General features: G+C 43.5%; 1 protein-coding gene across 2 annotated transcripts in view; it reads left to right on the forward strand.

The window, feature by feature from the left end:
* Positions 1-18,700, forward strand: part of FANCA (FA complementation group A) — a 170,460-nt gene that overhangs the window by 108,182 nt on the left and 43,578 nt on the right. For both annotated transcript variants that reach the window (XM_056525988.1, XM_056525989.1), the window contains 6 exons: positions 5,776-5,880; positions 6,030-6,163; positions 12,701-12,771; positions 13,707-13,806; positions 14,186-14,355; positions 14,668-14,764. In XM_056525988.1, the coding sequence (XP_056381963.1) occupies positions 5,776-5,880; positions 6,030-6,163; positions 12,701-12,771; positions 13,707-13,806; positions 14,186-14,355; positions 14,668-14,764 (677 nt within the window). The remainder of the gene's footprint in view (positions 1-5,775; positions 5,881-6,029; positions 6,164-12,700; positions 12,772-13,706; positions 13,807-14,185; positions 14,356-14,667; positions 14,765-18,700) is intronic.

An 18,700-nucleotide genomic window follows, 5' to 3' on the forward strand; every position in this document is an offset into this window, starting at 1 on the left:
GATGGGGGGGGGGGCTGTAGCAGTGTGGAATATGGGGGGGCTGTAGGAGGATGGGGTTATAAATTTTGGGGGACATTTTCTCCTATTACCCCTTGTAAAAATGTAAAATTTGGGGAAAAAACTGCTTTTAGTGGAAAAAAATTAATAAATGTATTTACACATCCCACTTTAATGAAAATTTGTCAAACACCTGTGGGGTGTTAAGACACACTGTACCCCTTGTTACATTCCTTGAGGGGTGTAGTTTCCAAAATAGTATGCCATATGTTTTTTTTTGTTTTTTTTTTGCTGCTCTGGCACCATAGGGGCTTCCTAAATGCGACATGGCCCCCAAAAACCATTTCAGGAAAATTTGCTTTCCAAAAGCCAAATGTGACTCCTTTTCTTCTGAGCATTGTAGTGCACCCGCAGAGCACTTGACATCCATACTCAGAAGAGATGGAGTAAAACATTTTTGGGGGGCATTTTCTCCTATTACCCCTTGCAAAAATGTAAAATTTTAGGAAAAAATGCATTTTTGTAAAAAGCAAAGCATAAAACACCTGTGGGGTGTTAAGGCTCACTGTACCCATTGTACATGCCCCCTGTACCCATTGTACATGCCCCCCAAAAACCATTTCAGAAAAACTCACTCTCCAAAATCCCATTGTTGCTCCTTCCCTTCTGAGCCCTCTACTGTGCCTGCAGAATACTTTACATACTCTTTAAATAAAGAGATAATAATCTTAATAAACACACTGTGTAAACATCACTTGAGCACTTAAACTAAAACATAATTTTTTTTTTCACATGTAAGATGGTATTCAGCAACCCAGACATGGATAACTCCAATGCCTCTATAATGTCCATGACAACGGAAGAGAAGTCCAATGCAGGCTTGATGCATTATTCTTTATTTACGGATCAAACAGATCTGAACAGTCTACAGAGTGACACGTTTCAGCCTCGGCATGCAGCCTTAGTCATACAAAAGACTAGTGTGAAAAGATCTCTTTTATATGGAAAGATGGAGGAGTAAGGGAGGAAATCCTGGACAGGTAACAAGAAACACCTGTTCCAGTTCCTTTCTTAACCCTCCACCTACCTGTACATAGAGAACTAGAAACTTTTTAATAAAATATATATATTAAAACACTGGAGATGAGATTTGCCACCTAAGATAAACCATATCAAAGTGTGTGGTGTTACAGAATTGACATACAGCCTATAAACGTCATGTAGATTACATAGATATACACACAAGAATGTACATCGCCCTGCCATATAAATGTAAATATATATCCTTGACTGAAATATTTCATCATTACTAGAATGGAATTAGAACGCATGGACATAGTTATTAGAGGGGCGGACAAGGGGTGAGGTATTGTGGTGCTAGACAGTGGCCTATATTGTAAATTGAATGTGAATATATTGTCAGATGACTGTACATATGGACCCCTGTCCAGCAATCCCACAAAGCAATTCCGGGTGGAAATTGAAAGCCTGGAACCAATTAGGAGTTAGCCAAGGTCATTTGACCATGAGGGAAGCTGATTATATTTTGGTAAAACATCCAGTAACAATAGTGTTCCAACTCACTCAATGAACATCTTTGTGAGTGGGTTGATTCCGGACTACAACCACTTATCCACCAGCTGCCTCGTTTCCATTAGGACACTAGAAGCGTGCTGGAGGCTATGGAGTCTATAGAGTGGAAAGCCGGTATGGTTTGGATTACGGCCGATGTTACAGCGTTATACTCCATCATTCCTCATGAAGGAGCTATTTTAACCCTGAGGTGGTTTCTTTGCACATAAGCACCATACACAAGTGACCTGCAGGAAAAAATTATTTTGGTGGTGGGATATTTGCTCAGACGCCATTTTCTTTTTGTTTGATCAGTTGTTTTTCCTGCAGGTCACTGGCACTTTTATGGGTGGGAAATTCTCTCCCTCTCCCGCCAACATATATATGTGTTGGTGGGAGAGGGAGTATTTATTTTTTGCCCAAAAATGTTTTTTTTTTCTTCCTGACAGCATTGTTTGGTATGGTCAGTACAAAGATGACCTCCTGTTTTTCGGAAGGTCGTCTATGCCGGCTATACAGCAATTTGTATAGCGATATAAGTGATAGAGGATATTCAAAGTGGTCCTTTACTAAGGCTAAGAATATTGCGGAAGGTAAGGACAGACATGCTTTGGTTTAGGATGAAAAAGCATAACATGAATAGGAAATGTAAGACAAAACTGATCATATAGGTGTGGCTGTAAAATAATAGACATATTTTCTGCTAATAACGAAGTACATCTCATATAAAGCAATATTTGAAGAAGGTTTCAAATGTGTGTCAGAATGAGCTCAGACAGTAGGGCAGGTGGTTTCTCCTAGCTTATTCTGCCCTGAAGGGAAAATGAAACCTACTTGGCTTGACACCATAGGCAGCTAAAAGTGTGGCCATACTAGGTGCACTTGTTGTAAAATCATGAAAAATACCAATGTTTTTTCATCCTCAGTTACGGGGGAAATGTTTAAAATAAAACCTTAATTGCAATACGTCAAACATGTGAACGGTGCTCATTGCAATATGTAGGATGTACAACAATTTTCATTCTAGATATGTTTCTATGGCTACCAAACATTGTGTTGAGGTACATGGAGGTGATTTTTTGGTCCTTAGCCTTCAAGGCATTGAAAGAGTTTCTGTTCCTTCAAGAGGAGGAAGTGCCAGACAAAAACTGATGGATAGAGAGATTTTTTGGGATAATCAAACTACATTCTCAGTCTCTTCATTGTCTCAATTTGAGACAAGATGTCATGTTACATTATTATCATGTCTATACTTAAAGATGTGTACTAGATTCAGTTATGAGATTTGTATATTGATAAAATAAAAATTTCTAGTAATGATGAAATATTTCAGACATGATTATATATTTAAATTTTTTATGGCGGAGCAATGTACATTCTTGTGTGTGTATATGTAGATGTTTTATCACTTATGTACATTTATGTATGCACACTTTTGCATATAATAATCTACTAGGTAATATCCATGATCAGTCTTTTTTACTGGGTTACTATTTATCACCATGTTTACATGACTGCACATTAGATGATTACCAGGCAAAAAAATATATATAAGTAAATTATATGTTGCAGTTTCATCTATGTAATCTACATGACGTTTATAGGATGCCTTATCATATCAGTGTATGTAAGTTCTGTAACACTACACACTTTTTTATGGTTTATGTTAGGTGGCAAATGTCATCTCCAGTGTTTTAATATATATCTGAAACCCTTCTTGTCCAGGATTTCCTCCCTTGCTTCTCCTCCCACTTTCCACAAAAGAGCTCTATTCACTAGTTTTTTTTTTAGTTTGTATGACTAAGGCTGCATACCGTGGCCGAAACACGTCACTCTTTAGACTGTTCATGTCTGTTTGATCTGTAAATAAAGAATATTGCTTCGAGCTTGTGCTGGACTTCTTTTCTGTTGTTGTTGTTAACTTTAAATGACTCCAAATGATAGAATATCAAAGTACCATACTAAGTACAGTACACAAATGATGACCTAATTTCACCTCTATATCTTGAGTACAAAACAGCTGTTTTGATACAACAGCCCAATACCCCAGAACCTGTTGCTGTATTATTAATCAAAATACAAGTGAAATAACAATAAGCATATTTACATATCAAAATGCTAAGAGTGCAGAACCTGGATAACCCAAATATACAAATCACTCAGAAACAGGATTGGACCCCCCTCCCTCTAAAAAAATACATATACACACAAGACAAATTAAAACAGTATGGACTGGTGGGGGAACATCATAAATATACACAGTATACAAAGTGCCCTGTGCAATATTGGCAATGAAAAGGAGTAATGCCCAAACTGTGGGGATAAAATCAAACCCACTAATAAGGGTAAGTACAATGATATATGCCAACTATTGCCAATGAGTTTACTCATTATCATTGCCAATATTGCACAGGGCACTTTATTGCATTGAACTGATTTATTGTTACCAGCTAGTATGTAGAATATTACTATTTATTCTAATAAAGTGCTGCTGTCCTACGCACTGTGTGTATGTATGTGTGAGGAAGCCAAACGGCGAAACGACGTTGGGGTACTGGTGTTGTGTAGGTAGGTACACTGTCTATGTCTCCCAGCCTGTGCTTTGTGAGTGGGGAAGCCTTATGGTAATGCTGTGATTTTGTGCTTCAATTGCACACCATTACTTGCCTTTCCCCTTTCTCCTGACCACTCGCTGGAGGCTATTCATGCAGTGACCTCCTTATTTAGGTTAGCTTTGTTTTTTGGTGCAATTTTTTACATGACTGTTATGTGTAACTTATAATTATAATTATTGTTATACTGGTGGCCCTACTCTGTAGTTAGGAATAACTATGTCATGTTTTGCATTTTCGCATTTATACTAACCAACAATATACTACCTGCCTTACCAACTCCTTTTTGTCTGGCTATACTGTCCCTTTTAACTATTTTTATTAAATGATGTTCTCAATAAAGTTTACTATTTATGTATAAAATTGGTGTTCTAGTGTGTATATAGGATTTATTATATATCCACATTGTTTTAATTTGTCTTGTGCTTGCATATGTAGTTTTAGGGTGGGGGTGTGGGGGGTGGGGTGGGAGTCCAATCATGTGGTATTCTATTGGGTATTTTTTTTCAACAAAGTATAATCATTTTTCATTACTACATTTTTGATTATTTAATGTATTGATTGGCAAGATTTTGTAGGGTATTTGTTGTTTTAGTGACTTGCTATATATTCTTTTGAGTTATGTATATCCATGATTAGCCCAAATTTTCATGTAGGTGTATTACACTCAGAAACAGGACCTCAATGTCTGGACCTCTAATAAGAACCCAGTCCTAATCGTAATTACAACTGGCCCAATCATTTTTTAACCCATACCTAACAGGATCCTCAGGGAACACACATCTAGGGACTAACTCAGTTAGCAGCAAGATATGTGACACACTATATGTAAAAATGTGCAATAAAAAAGTTAAACAAATGATAGACCATCTTGCACTATGTCCAATTATTTATTGGTAAAAATTGCAGGCTTATATATACCGTATTTATCGGCGTATAACACGCACTTTTTAGGCTAAAATTTTTAGCCTAAAGTCTGTGTGCGTGTTATACGCCGATACACCCCCAGGAAAGGCAGGGGGAGAGAGGCCGTCGCTGCCCGCTTCTCTCCCCCTGCCTTTCCTGGGGTCTAGAGCGCTGCTGCCGGCCCTTCTCACCCCCTGGCTATCGGCGCCGCTGACCGTTCTGTCCCCCTGACTATCGATGCCGGCGCCGACAGCCAGGGGGAGAGAAGCGGCGCCGACAGCCAGGGGGAGAGAAGGGGCAGCGGCACCCATTGCCGGCGCCGCTGCCCCGTTGCCTCCCCCCATCCCCGGTGGCATAATTACCTGAGTCGGGTCCGCGCTGCTGCAGGCCTCCGGCGTGTGTCCCCTGCGTCGTTGCTATGCACGGCACGGCGCACTGACGTCATGCGCCGCGCCGTTCAGCGCATAGCAACGACACCGGGGACGCACGCCGGAGGCCTGCAGCAGCGCGGACCCGACTCAGGTAATTATGACTTCTGCGTGTTATAGGCCGGTGCGTGGTATACCCCGATAAATACGGTACTGCTCTGATATCACTGCTGCTTGTCTGCCATAGTATAGCTTTAACATATGTGGAAGATGTGATGTAATTTTCTATTAAGAATAGAGCATTGTGTATCTTGCATTAGGAAATGGGAAAATAGATGTGTCTCTGAATGAGGAGCCAATGGTCAGGTTACAGGCGTCACTGTGGGAACTGAGACCCTTAATCACAGATCCAAAGCGATATGATGGTATGTAATGAACAGATGTTAATGGTTATGCCACCTTTTGTAGACACTTTTGCATTGCTTGAATGCATCAGAAATGCACAATGATAATATATTACACACCACAAATACAATTCTCTGTGTAAAATTTTATAAAAATTTTTTGCCCTTAGAGATCTCTTCTCAAGTGGCCGTAATCTCTGACAGACTGGCATCAGTATTGGGCAGCATTAACATGGACACTGTCCCTATAACACTGTCTCTTTTTACTGAATCTGTAGAGAAGCTGGAGCCACAGGAGCTGATGGTGAGCTGGATTCTTGATTTTCCAATTTAAATGAGCACTGTCTCAAGAACTTATGTTATTACTGATGAAAATTAAAGATCTTTTGTAATATGGTTGTTTCTCGGTCGCTCTTCATTGGGGGACACCTTACTGATGGGTATATGCTCTTGCCACTAGGAGGCGCTGACACTAGGGAAAAAAGTCTGCTCCTCCCTGGCAGGATATACCCGCCCACTGGAAGTGAGGTAATCAGTTTTAGCTAGTGTCAGCTAGGAGGCAAGGATTTCTTTCTAGTAAGGGCTGTTTAGTTAGGGTCTTTACTCTCTTTTGTTTCCTTTTTTTCAGGTGGAGGTTCAGGAGCATGGTGCTACCTGTTCCCCCATATGTGGCACGGGTCATGACAGTATGCATCGTTAACCCCTTCCCGCCAACTGTCAGCGCCTGGGGTTGCACCTAGGGTCCAGGTCCCCCTATTTCCCTCCTCGTCCCGTCTGTTGAAGCATGACGTGATGCAGGTGACAAAACAGCTGGCTGAAGACCTCTTGGGTGAGTATGTGGCGTCTGAGGTGAGTATACATTGCCCCGCCCCCCTCCCCTGGTCATGCGAGCAGTGACATTATGCCCCTATTTCCTACTAATCCCGCCTTCTCCGTGCGAGCCGGGGAGTCAGGCAACTCCTCCTCTCCGGCTCACAAGCTGCTGTGGGCCATATCCAGTGAGGCATACACCTCACTCTGCGGCGTCGTCTAGCCTTGCCCCTCCCCCAATTCCCATTCCCGGGGGACGCTGGTGCTCCGTTCGCGCAGCTCCTGCTCCCACGGCAGTAGCCCGGAGGGAGCTTGTCTGAAGGTGCCTCTATTGTCCCCTATCTGGTGCTTTGCGCCCATGCTCCTTATCCATAGTCAGTGGTCTGAGGGGTCTATGTATCACATGGGTGAACATACATACTGTTTTTTTATACTGCACCACACACACACACACACACACACACACACACACACACACACACATATATATATATATATATATATATATATATATATATATAATATAAAAAAGTGTATTCCCCAGTCATTCAGACTATTGGGTTTTGGCTCCCATTTGTATTGCACTTTGCCTTATATTAGGTGACCTGCCATTCCCTAGCGACATGAGCCGCTTACAGTTTCCCTCTGCCGTCCCTAATCCTACATTGTGGCTCACTGTTGCAGAGCATATGCGAACCGCCGTGGCGGTTGTTGACAGGGTGTCACTTTCCCTTGGAAATTGTCTGAGGATGTGTTCAAGCAAACTGTTCTCCCCTACTACAGAGTGTATGCAAACTCTCTTGCGTTTCTGGCAGACACTCCAGTTTCCCTTGGGATTTCTCTTCTATTAGGTCTGGCGGCCACCCACTCTGGGGGTGTTCTTGGCATGTCATGCTATATGATTCCCTTCCCCACAGGCTACCGCATCTACGGCTAGTGCTCCGGATCAACACATCCTGCGCTAAGTCTCCATGGGACTTTTCCTGCGGGGGTATGGATTGGACCTGACATTATAATGCCAGACAGTAGTCTCGCCTGTCACCCATTTCTCAGATGCCTCATCCGCGGCTGACACTCCAGTACAAGTGGTCTGCATGTCTCTGGGGCTGGAGTTCCAGTACTTCACTACTGAGTAATGTCTGACGGAGTGACCTGTTGTCTACTATGGACCCATGCCAGTAAGCTACAGTGTTCTGCATGGTTGCCTTCTCCGCCTGTCATACCTCAAACGGCTGAGGTATCTGCGACTGGAGTTCCAGTACCTCGCTACAATGCAAGGTGTCCGATGGTATAACTCACGATCCACTATGGATCCATACCAGTCAGCCAGACAGTGATCTGCATGGTTTCCTACACTGCCTGTCACATTTCTCCCGGCTGATGTATCTATGGCTGGAGTTTCGGTACCTCACTACTGTGCGAGGTGTCCGATGGTATGGCATGTTGTCTACTATGGACCCATACCAGTAAGCCAGACAGTGATCTGCATGGTTCCGATACCGCTTGTCACACATCACACAGCTGATGTATCTGCTACTTGATTCCGGTACCTCACTGCTGAGCGAGGGGACTGATCGAGTGACCCATTGTCTACTATGGACCCATACCAGTAAGCTAGACAGTGGTCTGCATGGTTTCCTACACCACCTACCATGCATCGCATGGCTGGTGTATCTGCATCTGGACTTTCGGTACCTCGCTACTGTGTGAGGTGCTCAACAGAATGACTCGCTGTCCATTCTGGTTCCATGCCAGTAGGCCAGACAGCGGTCTGCATGGTTTACTACACTGCCTGTCACACGTCTCACGGCTATTGTATCTGCTGCTGGAGTTCCGGTACCTCACCGCTGTGTGTGGTGCCCGATGGAGTGTCTCGCGGTCCACTATGGATCCATACCGGTAAGCCAGACAGTTGTCTACATGTATGCCGCTCGACTGTTTTTTGCGGCTGGAGTTCCGTACCCCACTGCTGTGCGCGGTATACGTAGAACTGCCCCAGCGTTCCCACGGTCACTATACGGGATGTCAGGGATGCATTACACAGCTCTTCTGCCTTCCTCTATCTCCCAAGGGGTGGGTTTCTCGGCCTCCCCGCCCTCCCACCTATGGCAAATGGGGCACAGTTATTGCCGGTCTGCCTGTTCCCTTTTCACCAACCGCCTGGGGGGGTGTTCTTGTTCAATCAGACTGCTATCTACATTGTTTCCGCCGCCATCGGTCTATGACCTCTGAACATAGCCAGGTTTCCAGTTCCCCCTACTGGGTGAGGGTTCTGGAGTAGGGTCCCTACAGACAATACTTCCTCTGTCGGTTTTCTACAGCACCAGGGCGCCCCTTGGACGGGCCGCACTCTATAGTACCCTGCCTTCTGCTAAGGTTGACTGGAGTGACCCTGGGTGCTCAGGACTCCTATTCCTGCCGGCCAGTCGGTTTTTCCACATGGCTTCCTACTACGTTGGGTCAACTGCCGTACACTTCCACCCTGTGGACGGTAGTTCAGGTTACCCATTGCCATGAGATGGTTTAAAGCGAGTCTCCCCATCTTACCCCATGGGCCTTATACAATGCACCACATACTAGGTTTACAGGGTTACATTCTTGTCCAGGTCCCTCTCTACATGCCTGCCACTCTGTCTACAGGCTGGTATCTCACCCCACTGTGTGTTTCCGTATGCGGGACCAGGTGTGGCCACGGTCCCTTTGCCACATAGCCAGTCTGCGTCTGCATGGAGTTCGAATCCACCTGGTTACCTCCCCCGGTCTACTGTTACGCAGCTGCAGTCCGGTGTCTCTCTTTCCGGGTGCAGTTCCGCAGAGTGTGTAACTGTGGGTTCTTGGGACCCTTTTTACCTGTAAGCCACACTATGTCTGCATTTTTCCTGCTCCACACTCCTCCTCCTTCATCTCATAAGTATGCGTCTGCAGCCTTGGTGTCTGGCACTGTTTCTGCAATTTCCAGGGATTTTCTCAGCAACGGCAGCATCTCTCTGTTCTCCTTTCTTCAGCTGCACTGTTGGTCTGCTAAAGGCATGCCTCCCTTCCTGCTGGTCCCTTTGCTGTCTGCAGTTTAGTTTGTATCCGCAGTCTTAGTACCCCACTGCTATTGTGGGTTTCCCATGTCTGTGTTCCTACATATGCTAGGACCATCCTGTAGGTGTGGAGCTCCTCCCTATGTCTCCAGGTGTGTTTTCCGGGGTTTCGGTCCGGGATGGCTCAGGCACCTACTTGTCACTGTCGCTCCACACATCTTGTACTTTTTGCCCAGCTCCAGTGTACAGTGGTCCCTCAACATACGATGGTAATCCATTCCAAATGAACCATCGTTTGTTGAAACCATCGTATGTTGAGGGATCTGTGCAATGGAAAGTATAGGAAGTTGTACCGACCTGTCCCCACCGCTCCGGACCCATCACCGATGGTCACCGCTGCCCTGGTCCACCGCTGCCGCTGGTCCATCGCTGTCGCCGTGTCCCTGTGGTGTCCCCGCTGTTCCGGAACGTCTCTCCTGCCTGGGTACGTCGCTCTCACGTAGCCGTCATCACATCACTACACACGCCGCTCCTGTTGTATGACGGGGCGGCGTGTGCGGCGACGTGATGACTACGATGGAGAGCATCGGCGATGGAGGGGATCCCGAAGAGGACGCTCTGGAGCCCCGAGGACAGGTAGGAGACCATCACCGAAGCACACGGGGCACCGTAAACGGCTATCCGGCGGCAGCTGAAGCAGTCAGCGCTGCCTGATAGCCGTTTATGCCATGGCACCGACTTACAAAAATACAAAAACATCGTATGTTGATGCTGCCTTCAACATGCCATGGCCTCTGAGAGGCCATCGCATGTTGAAATTATCATATGTCGGGGCCATCATAGGTCGGGGGGTCACTGTACTGGATTCCGATCCCTCTTGGGACACAAGGTGGCTCCTCCAGACAGCAATGGGTTGCCGTTTGGGCCTGGGGGGTTCCGTCCTCCCAGTACTTATCCGTGGCTGTGGGGTGGCACTTTCCTGCTCCTCCTGTGCATGGTGCACTTTGCCAATCCCCTTTCCACAGGTGTGCGGGGATCAGGGTGCTTGGCATGGGTCTGTACTTGAGTTTTCCTTTCATCCATCCTTGTTTTCTGTCTTCTGGAGGGACTATTTTGTTGATTCTTCTCTGCCGCCCAGATGTTACCGCCTCGCTGTTCCTACTGTATAGGTGGAGTTTCTGGCGGGGCCCTTGGCTTTTGCCGAATGCATTCCACAGGGCCTTTTTCCTGCCTAGGCTTCCTGTCCAATATCTCAGCTTGGCTCTTTCCTCTGTTGGAGAATTTTGTACAATCTACCTGGAGGGGGTGTGTTCTTCCTTCCCTTTTGTCTGTGTCAGTGGTACTGTACTGACACCAAAGTTGTCTGGAGTCATCCTTCCTGTGCCCAGAACCTGAGATTCCCTGCTGGGTTCTCATTTGTTTCTCCCTCCGTTCCCATTCTGGCGGGATGTTTCTTTAGTGTTCTCTGGTCAGCTGGGACCTCGGGGTCTAGGACTGGTTGGTCTCATTCGCTTGGATTCGGTCTTAGGATGCTGTGGCGGGCCTTCTTTTTAGACAGCTCTTCTGGTTCCTCGGGCCTTCGTGATGGTTCAGGTCTTGGGCATGTGGGATGTTCCGGCTAAGACTTCTCCGCAATCCCATTAGTCGGGGCGGTCTTTCGGTTCTGCACTCCTTCACTTCATGGAAGTTTTGGCGCCCAGAGAGTTTTTGCAGACGTCTGTTTTTCTTACTCTTCCGGGGTGCGTCTTCCAGGTGACTCTACGTCTCCATTTTACTTGTCGGTCTCTCTGGTATCGAGATGCCCCCCTTTGCAGGGTGTTTGTTGCTCCTTTCTTCCTTCGGGGTCCAGGTCCTCCCGAGTTTGAGGGAGTTCAAGTTATTCGCATTTCCCCAGTCCGACTCTTGCACCTTCTAGGTGATCATGGCCGGCCCCTGGCACAGCGGTTTTTGGGTCTGCAGCTGTTTAGGTCTTTGCTGTCATGCACTGGCCCTTTCCAGAGCAGCATCCCTTCTTTCCTTTTTTCCTGTGGTTCCTTGTCTCTCTATATGACCTGAGTGCCTTGGGTCGCTCTTTCCTTGGCGTCCTAGTCCATCTCCTTGGATGGGAGATCTGCCGGGAGTTCAATTTCAGGGCCTCGTGTGTCTCTGCCTGAGAGGATCATCCGCAGGCCTTGTGAACACGTGAGTTTAGTCTTGGGACTGATTCTGGTGGTTGTTTTTCCCACCCTACGGGACTGCTTTGGTATGTCCCATCAGTAAGGTGTCCCCCAATGAAGAGTGACCGAGAAAAGATTTTTTTTGTACTCACCGTAAAATCTCTTTCTCGTAGCTTTCATTGGAGGACACCAGACCCACCCATTTCTTCATCTTTTTTCCGGACTATTCTTTCCGGTTCTTGGGTTGTTTATCCAGGATTCTTTTCTATAGTCCTTCGGACGTATGTCTTTGTTGTTTTCTCCTATGAAAAAACTGATTACCTCACTTCCAGTGGGCGGGTATATCCTACCAGGGAGGAGCAGACTTTTTTTTTTCCTAGTGTCAGCACCTCCTAGTGGCAAGAGCATATACCCATCAGTAAGGTGTCCCCCAATGAAAGCTACGAGAAAGAGATTTTACGGTGAGTACAAAAAAGTCTCCTTTTATTTTTTATATATTTAATAAAGGCTCCTAAAAATCCCACCACTTGGGGTCCCCATATCTACTGGGACACTAATCAGTCTTGCAGCAGTATCAGGCTTGTCCATGAGTCATGGACAAGAGATGACTCATGGACAAGGCAGCAGACACACCTTCCCCTGAGAGGATTTCTAACACTATGAGCTAATGAAATGTATTTTTTTTTATAACAAATATAGATGATAAAGGCATAAAAATTATATGAACGTGGTCAGGATTAGGTAATGAGAAACATATTTATTTATTTTTCCATGGGATCTGACAGGTACGCTTTAAGGTTTAGGTATTTTCATCTCTAATTCTCAGTGTTGTTCTTTATTTTGCAGGTTGCTGATTTGATTCTCACTGTCTTTTGCCAATGTGTTATGGCAGCCTCGAGTGCCAATCCCCCTGACAGGTATAAAAACCTACTACAGTATTAGTACAATTGTCTAAAACTGACCAAAGACATGTCTTAATGAAATGTCTTCCCCACTCAGAGCTCCCACAGTTCCCTCTTGGAAAACAGGGATTTGCTATAAAGGCAGGGGGTGCCCATAGAGATTTATCACATGTAATGAATGGTTGCTTCTTTGCTTCTGATCCACACATATTTACGTTTTGTGCCTCGACATAGTAACTCCAGTTGTTTATTGGAATTGTGAAATTATACTTTGTGTTTAACTTTATTTTTATCAAGTCTAGTAAACTTAAAAAATAAGCAGAGCTTTTCCATTAGTTTGCTATGGTGTATCATTGCAACTGTTCATCTCACCGAGGATGACGTAGAGTAGGTACAGTTGCGACAAATTTTCCGCTGTGAGAAATGTGCATGGTTTTAATGTAAACCAAAATGTTTCCTTTCACTGTCAAAACTTGCGATATGATATTAAAACATATTGAAAAGTTGCAGATTTATCATTCTTAAACTGGTTAGGCTAAGGCTGGATTCAGACTGCTTTTTGTGTTTCCATTTCACTGTTTCCTTTTAATTGTTTAATTTTGCTATATAGAAAAGTGTAGTCTACTCTGCTATTGGATACAGTGTAAAACAAAAAAAAAGTGTTAGTCGTATTTTGTTACACATAAAGATAAATGCAGTGTGAACTCAGTCTTTGTTAAAAGGATTGTGCAGTTTTATGTAAAGACTATGGACAGGTTTAACAATCTGCCTGACAAAAAACTGGAGTGATTTGCTGATAGTAACCAAACATAGCTCAGCTTGTTAAGATATAAAAGCTGAGCTGTAAATTGGTTGTTATGGGCAAATCATTGCAGTTTTTATGTCAAACAGTCTGATGAATCTGGGCTGTGTATATGAAATAATACATTCCTTTGATTTCATCTGTGCAGACAAGGTCCCTGGACCTCCTTTTATGTAAAGATGCTGTGTGGTCATCCCAGGGCTCTCTATGCAGTGCTAAGCAGGACCCTGCAGCTGTTCTGCCAGCAGGTACATCTTCTAGATAAATTATTTGGTTTGTCTTCCTTTACACACTGCTCAAAAAACTGCACCTTTAGTTTTTTCATTAGCAGTATCTGTAACTTGTTTTTTCTTAAATAGCATTTTCATATTTACATATGTTTTTGGTGGCATATTTTCTGCTGTGTTTTTCCCATTTCAAGTCACGTGATTTTTTGCTCACCTGATTCAAGGAGCTCATTTAAGGAATGGGGAAATAAAAACACTGAACAACACAACACATATTTGCATGTGTTAATCCATGTATTATATCAGAACCATTTGTATATGATGCAGACAGGCACAACTGTTTTTGATGGATCGATTATATTGGGCTATAATTTTTCTTTTATGCACTACTAAATTATAGGCAGGACTTCTGAAAGATCCACATGTGGTTGGACTTGCTGTTTTTTCTGTTCACCTCCATGAATGCCGGGCACTACTTACAACCCCAAACATTGATGTGAATGCATTAGAAAGTTTCTGGGAACTGATACTGAACCCCCATAGCTTAAAGTCTGTCTCTGTAATTCTCAGGTGAGTGCTTTGTGCGGTCTGTAACCATAGTGCCCATAATCAACACTAACGGACTTAGGCTCTTTAAAGGAGTCCTTCTGGTTTTCTTTTATGTGAACATAATAATGAGAAGATAGATTTAGTGTTCATTCCAGTACTAGGATCGGCACTCCATTGGTGAAACTTTAATTTCCAGCACCAGTAATCATGGTGACCACTACGAGGATGATATCTTACTTTATTTTATACTGCAATAACTTGCAATATGTAGTTTCACAATTGCTGGTGAGCCACAGTTTGCAGCCTACTGATCTACAGGGTCTTTCATTTCAGGTTCTGCACTGCAGCAGTTTCCTATGCTCGCTGTAGGTTCTCTCTATTCTCTCCAGGGGCTTCACTGGACTGCATCCCTCCTTTAATTATACGTAAGGTAATTTTATTTAGTGCTAGTAAGTTTATTTATTGATTACCTGTGTGTACGTAGGAAATAAGGTTTCATAACTCCAGTGTGTACACAATAAATATTATGTCATTCTCTGTACTCTGGAACAGTCATAGAAAGAATCACATTGACATGATCAATCAGCAGGTTAAAGTTAATAGGAGCAGTTACCATTAGCACTAGAGTACCTTTAATATGGCATTCTGGTGTACTGTTATTCTGTTTGGCGCACTGGGGGCGTTCCTTTACCCCATTAGTGTACTGATATGGCTGACCTCCTGCCCACTCCTCAAACAATGCCTCCTCATGAATACTGATTAGAGACATATATTGAAACTATTTTCAGATAGTATTTTTATTTTTAGTATATTATAGTGGGCCTGTGTTGTTTTAGGGCACATTCACTCGTGCAAATTTTTGCTCCAGATTTGCTGCTGCACATTTTGTTCCCCTTTAACTTTAATGGGCAGCAATATCTGGGGAAGCAAATCCGCAGCAGATATGCATCGCAAAATATGCACATGTGAATGCACCCTTATGGTACATTTACATGTACAGGATCTGCTGCATATTTTGTGCAGCTTATTTTGCTACCCATTAAAGGGGTTATCCAGGACAAACTTTTATATATATATAATATATACCACCCACCTGATTTGGATGTAAATACCTCAAATTAAAGCTGACAGTCTGCAGTTAAAGCAGATCTGGTTTGTTTCATTTCAAATCCATTGTGGTGGTGTATAGAGCCAAAAATGTTAGAATTGTGTTGATATCCCATTATTTATGGACCTGACTGTGTATGTGTATATATATATTATTTTTTTATTTATTTAAAACAATAATTTAAAAAAATGTATCCAATAAATTGAGCAAATAATCGGCTACAGGATCTGCTGCATACTATTGCTGCATATTCTCTGCAGCTGATTTTGCTACCCATTGAAGTTAAAGGGGTATTCCAGGAAAAAAACTTTTTTTTTATATATATCTCAACTGGCTCCAGAAAGTTAAACAGATTTGTAAATTACTTCTATTAAAAAATCTTAATCCTTTCAGTACTTAAGAACTTCTGAAGATAAGGTTGTTCTTTTCTGTCTAAGTGCTCACTGATGACACTTGTCTCCGGAACTGCCCAGTTTAGAAGCAAATCCCCATAGCAAACCTCTTCTAACCTGGGCGTTTCCCGAGACGCGTGTCATCAGAGAGCACTTAGACAGAAAAGAACAACCTTAACTTCAGAAGCTCATAAGTACTGAAAGGATTAAGATTTTGTAATAGAAGTAATTTGCAAAGCTGTTTAACTTTCTGGAGCCAGTTGATATATATATATAAAAAAAGTTTTTTTCCTGCAATACCCCTTTAACTTCAATGGGTAGCAAAATCAGCTGCAGAGAATATGCAGCAATAGTATACAGCAGATCCTGTAGCCGATTATTTGCTCAATTTATCGGATACATTTTTTTAAATTATTGTTTTAAATAAATAAATAAAAAAATAATATATATACACATACACAGTCAGGTCCATAAATAATGGGATATCAACACAATTCTAACATTTTTGGCTCTATACACCACCACAATGGATTTGAAATGAAACAAACAAGATCTGCTTTAACTGCAGACTGTCAGCTTTAATTTGAGGTATTTACATCCAAATCAGGTGGGTGGTGTAGGAATTACAACAGTTTGCATATGTGCCTCCCACTTGTTAAGGGACCACAGGGATGTGGAATTTCTATCGCCCGACGCCCGGGACTAGCAGTTTTGGGCGCCGGGCAGGTGAATTTGTCCGGCCCGGGCAAGCAGGACCGGACCTGACAAGTGCAGTGGCGATCTGCAGTTTGTATGGAGCGGGATCCCGACTCCTGCCCGCTCCATACGCTGCAGCCTGTGTCCTCGGAAGCAGAGCAGGGGAGATGAGAAGCTGTGTATTTGTCTTCTCTCCCCTGCTCTGCAGACGTGCGGGGGGAGATGAGGGGGCGTGGCTTATTTCTCCCCGTGCAGACCTGCGTCCTCAGCCTTCGCTCCCCGCACGTCTGCACGGGGAGATGCATGCGGCGCTCTGCAGTATGTATGGAGCGGACTCGGGATTCCTGCCCGCTCCATACTCTGCAGCCCCCGGCTGTTCTCAGTAACCGGGGGCCGCCGCTAATAGCCAGCATGTGGCGATCGCCGCGGCTGGCTATTAACCCTTTAGATCGCCGCTGTCAAAACTGACAGCGGCGTCTAAAGGGACAGTTGAATGCTCCCTGGTGGGCTAGTGGGGTGGATCGCCCCCCCCCCCCCCCCCCCCCCCGCAGCGCGATCGCAGGGGGGGGCGATCCACTATGGAGGTAGCCGGAGGACTTACCTCTGCTTCCTCTTGTCCCGGCTCTGTCATTGATAGATCCTGGCTGTACCAGGCTCTATCAATGGATCACAGAGCACACAGATTAATAGAGTTCAATAGAACTCTATTAATCTGCCTGAGGAATCTAATGATTCCTCCTATAAGTGTAATAAAGTGTAAAAAATAAATAAAATAAAGTTTTAATAAAAGTTTGAAAGACACACATTAACCTAGTGGTCTTCAAACTGTGCCCCTCCAGATGTTACAAAACTACAATTCCCAGCATGCCAGGACAGCCGTTGGCTGTCCGGGCATGCTGGGAGTTGTAGTTTTGCAACATCTGGAGGGCCACAGTTTGAAGACCGCTGCATTAACCCCTTCCATGTTAAAAGTTCAAATCACCCCCTTTTCCTATATAAAAACATGTAAACATAATAAAAATAAACATATTTGGTATCGCTTCATGCGTAATTGTACAACCTATTAAAATATAACATTATGTATCCCGTACGGTAAATGTAAAAAAAATACCAAACCACAGATTTGCAATTTTTATAATATCCCAGAAAAAAAAGTTAAAAAGCGATTAAAAAGTAAGATCAATACCAAAATGGTACCGATACAAAAAACAGATTATGGCGCAAAAAATGAGCCCTCATACAGCCTGGTACGCGGAAAAAAAATAAAGCTACAGGGGTTAAAAAATGGCAATTAAAAAAATTTGAAAAAGTCCAGAATTAGTAAAACATGACGTAAACGATACAAATCTGGTATTGCTGTAATCAGGCGCCTAAAGTATAAAACTAACATGTTATCTGACCACAAGGTAAATGGCGCATAAAAGAAAAATCACCAAATCTGCTAAATTATCTTTTACTATTTCAATTTCACTTCCCTTAATATATATATATATATATATATATATATATATATATATATATATATATATTTTTTTTTTTTTGGTTCGGAGAATATGTTATTGAAAAATTAAAAGGTGTCATTATAGTAGGTAGTTATGGCTATTATAGGGCGAGGAGGAAAAAACGAGAGTGTAAAAGCGAAAATTGGCCCGGACAAGTGGATCGTCATGAGGGACAAGTAGATTTTGCTCCATTTTAGTCCCGTGGACAAGTAGTTTTTTATAAAATTTCCACACCCCTGGACCAAATGTAATGGGACAGAATAATAATAATCATGAATCAATTTTTAATCCTTTGCAGTCAATTACAGCCTGAAGTCTGAAACGTATAGACATCACCAGACGCTGGGTTTCATCCCTGGTGATGCTCTGCCAGGCCTCTACTCCAACTGTCTTCAGTTCCTGCTTGTTCTTGGGGCATTTTCCCTTCAGTTTTGTCTTCAGAAAGTGAAATGCATGCTCAATCGGATTCAGGTCAGGTGATTGACTTGGCCATTGCATAACATTCCACTTATTTCCCTTAAAAAACTTTGGTTGCTTTTGCAGTATGCTTTGGGTCATTGTTCATCTGCTCTGTGAAGCACTGTCCAATGAGTTCTGAATCATTTTGCTGAATATGAGCAAATAATATTGCCCGAAACACTTCAGAATTCATGCTTCTACTTTTGTCA

This window comes from Hyla sarda, chromosome 6 (assembly GCF_029499605.1).
Source record: "Hyla sarda isolate aHylSar1 chromosome 6, aHylSar1.hap1, whole genome shotgun sequence".
In the NCBI taxonomy this organism is placed as follows: Eukaryota; Metazoa; Chordata; class Amphibia; order Anura; family Hylidae; genus Hyla; species Hyla sarda.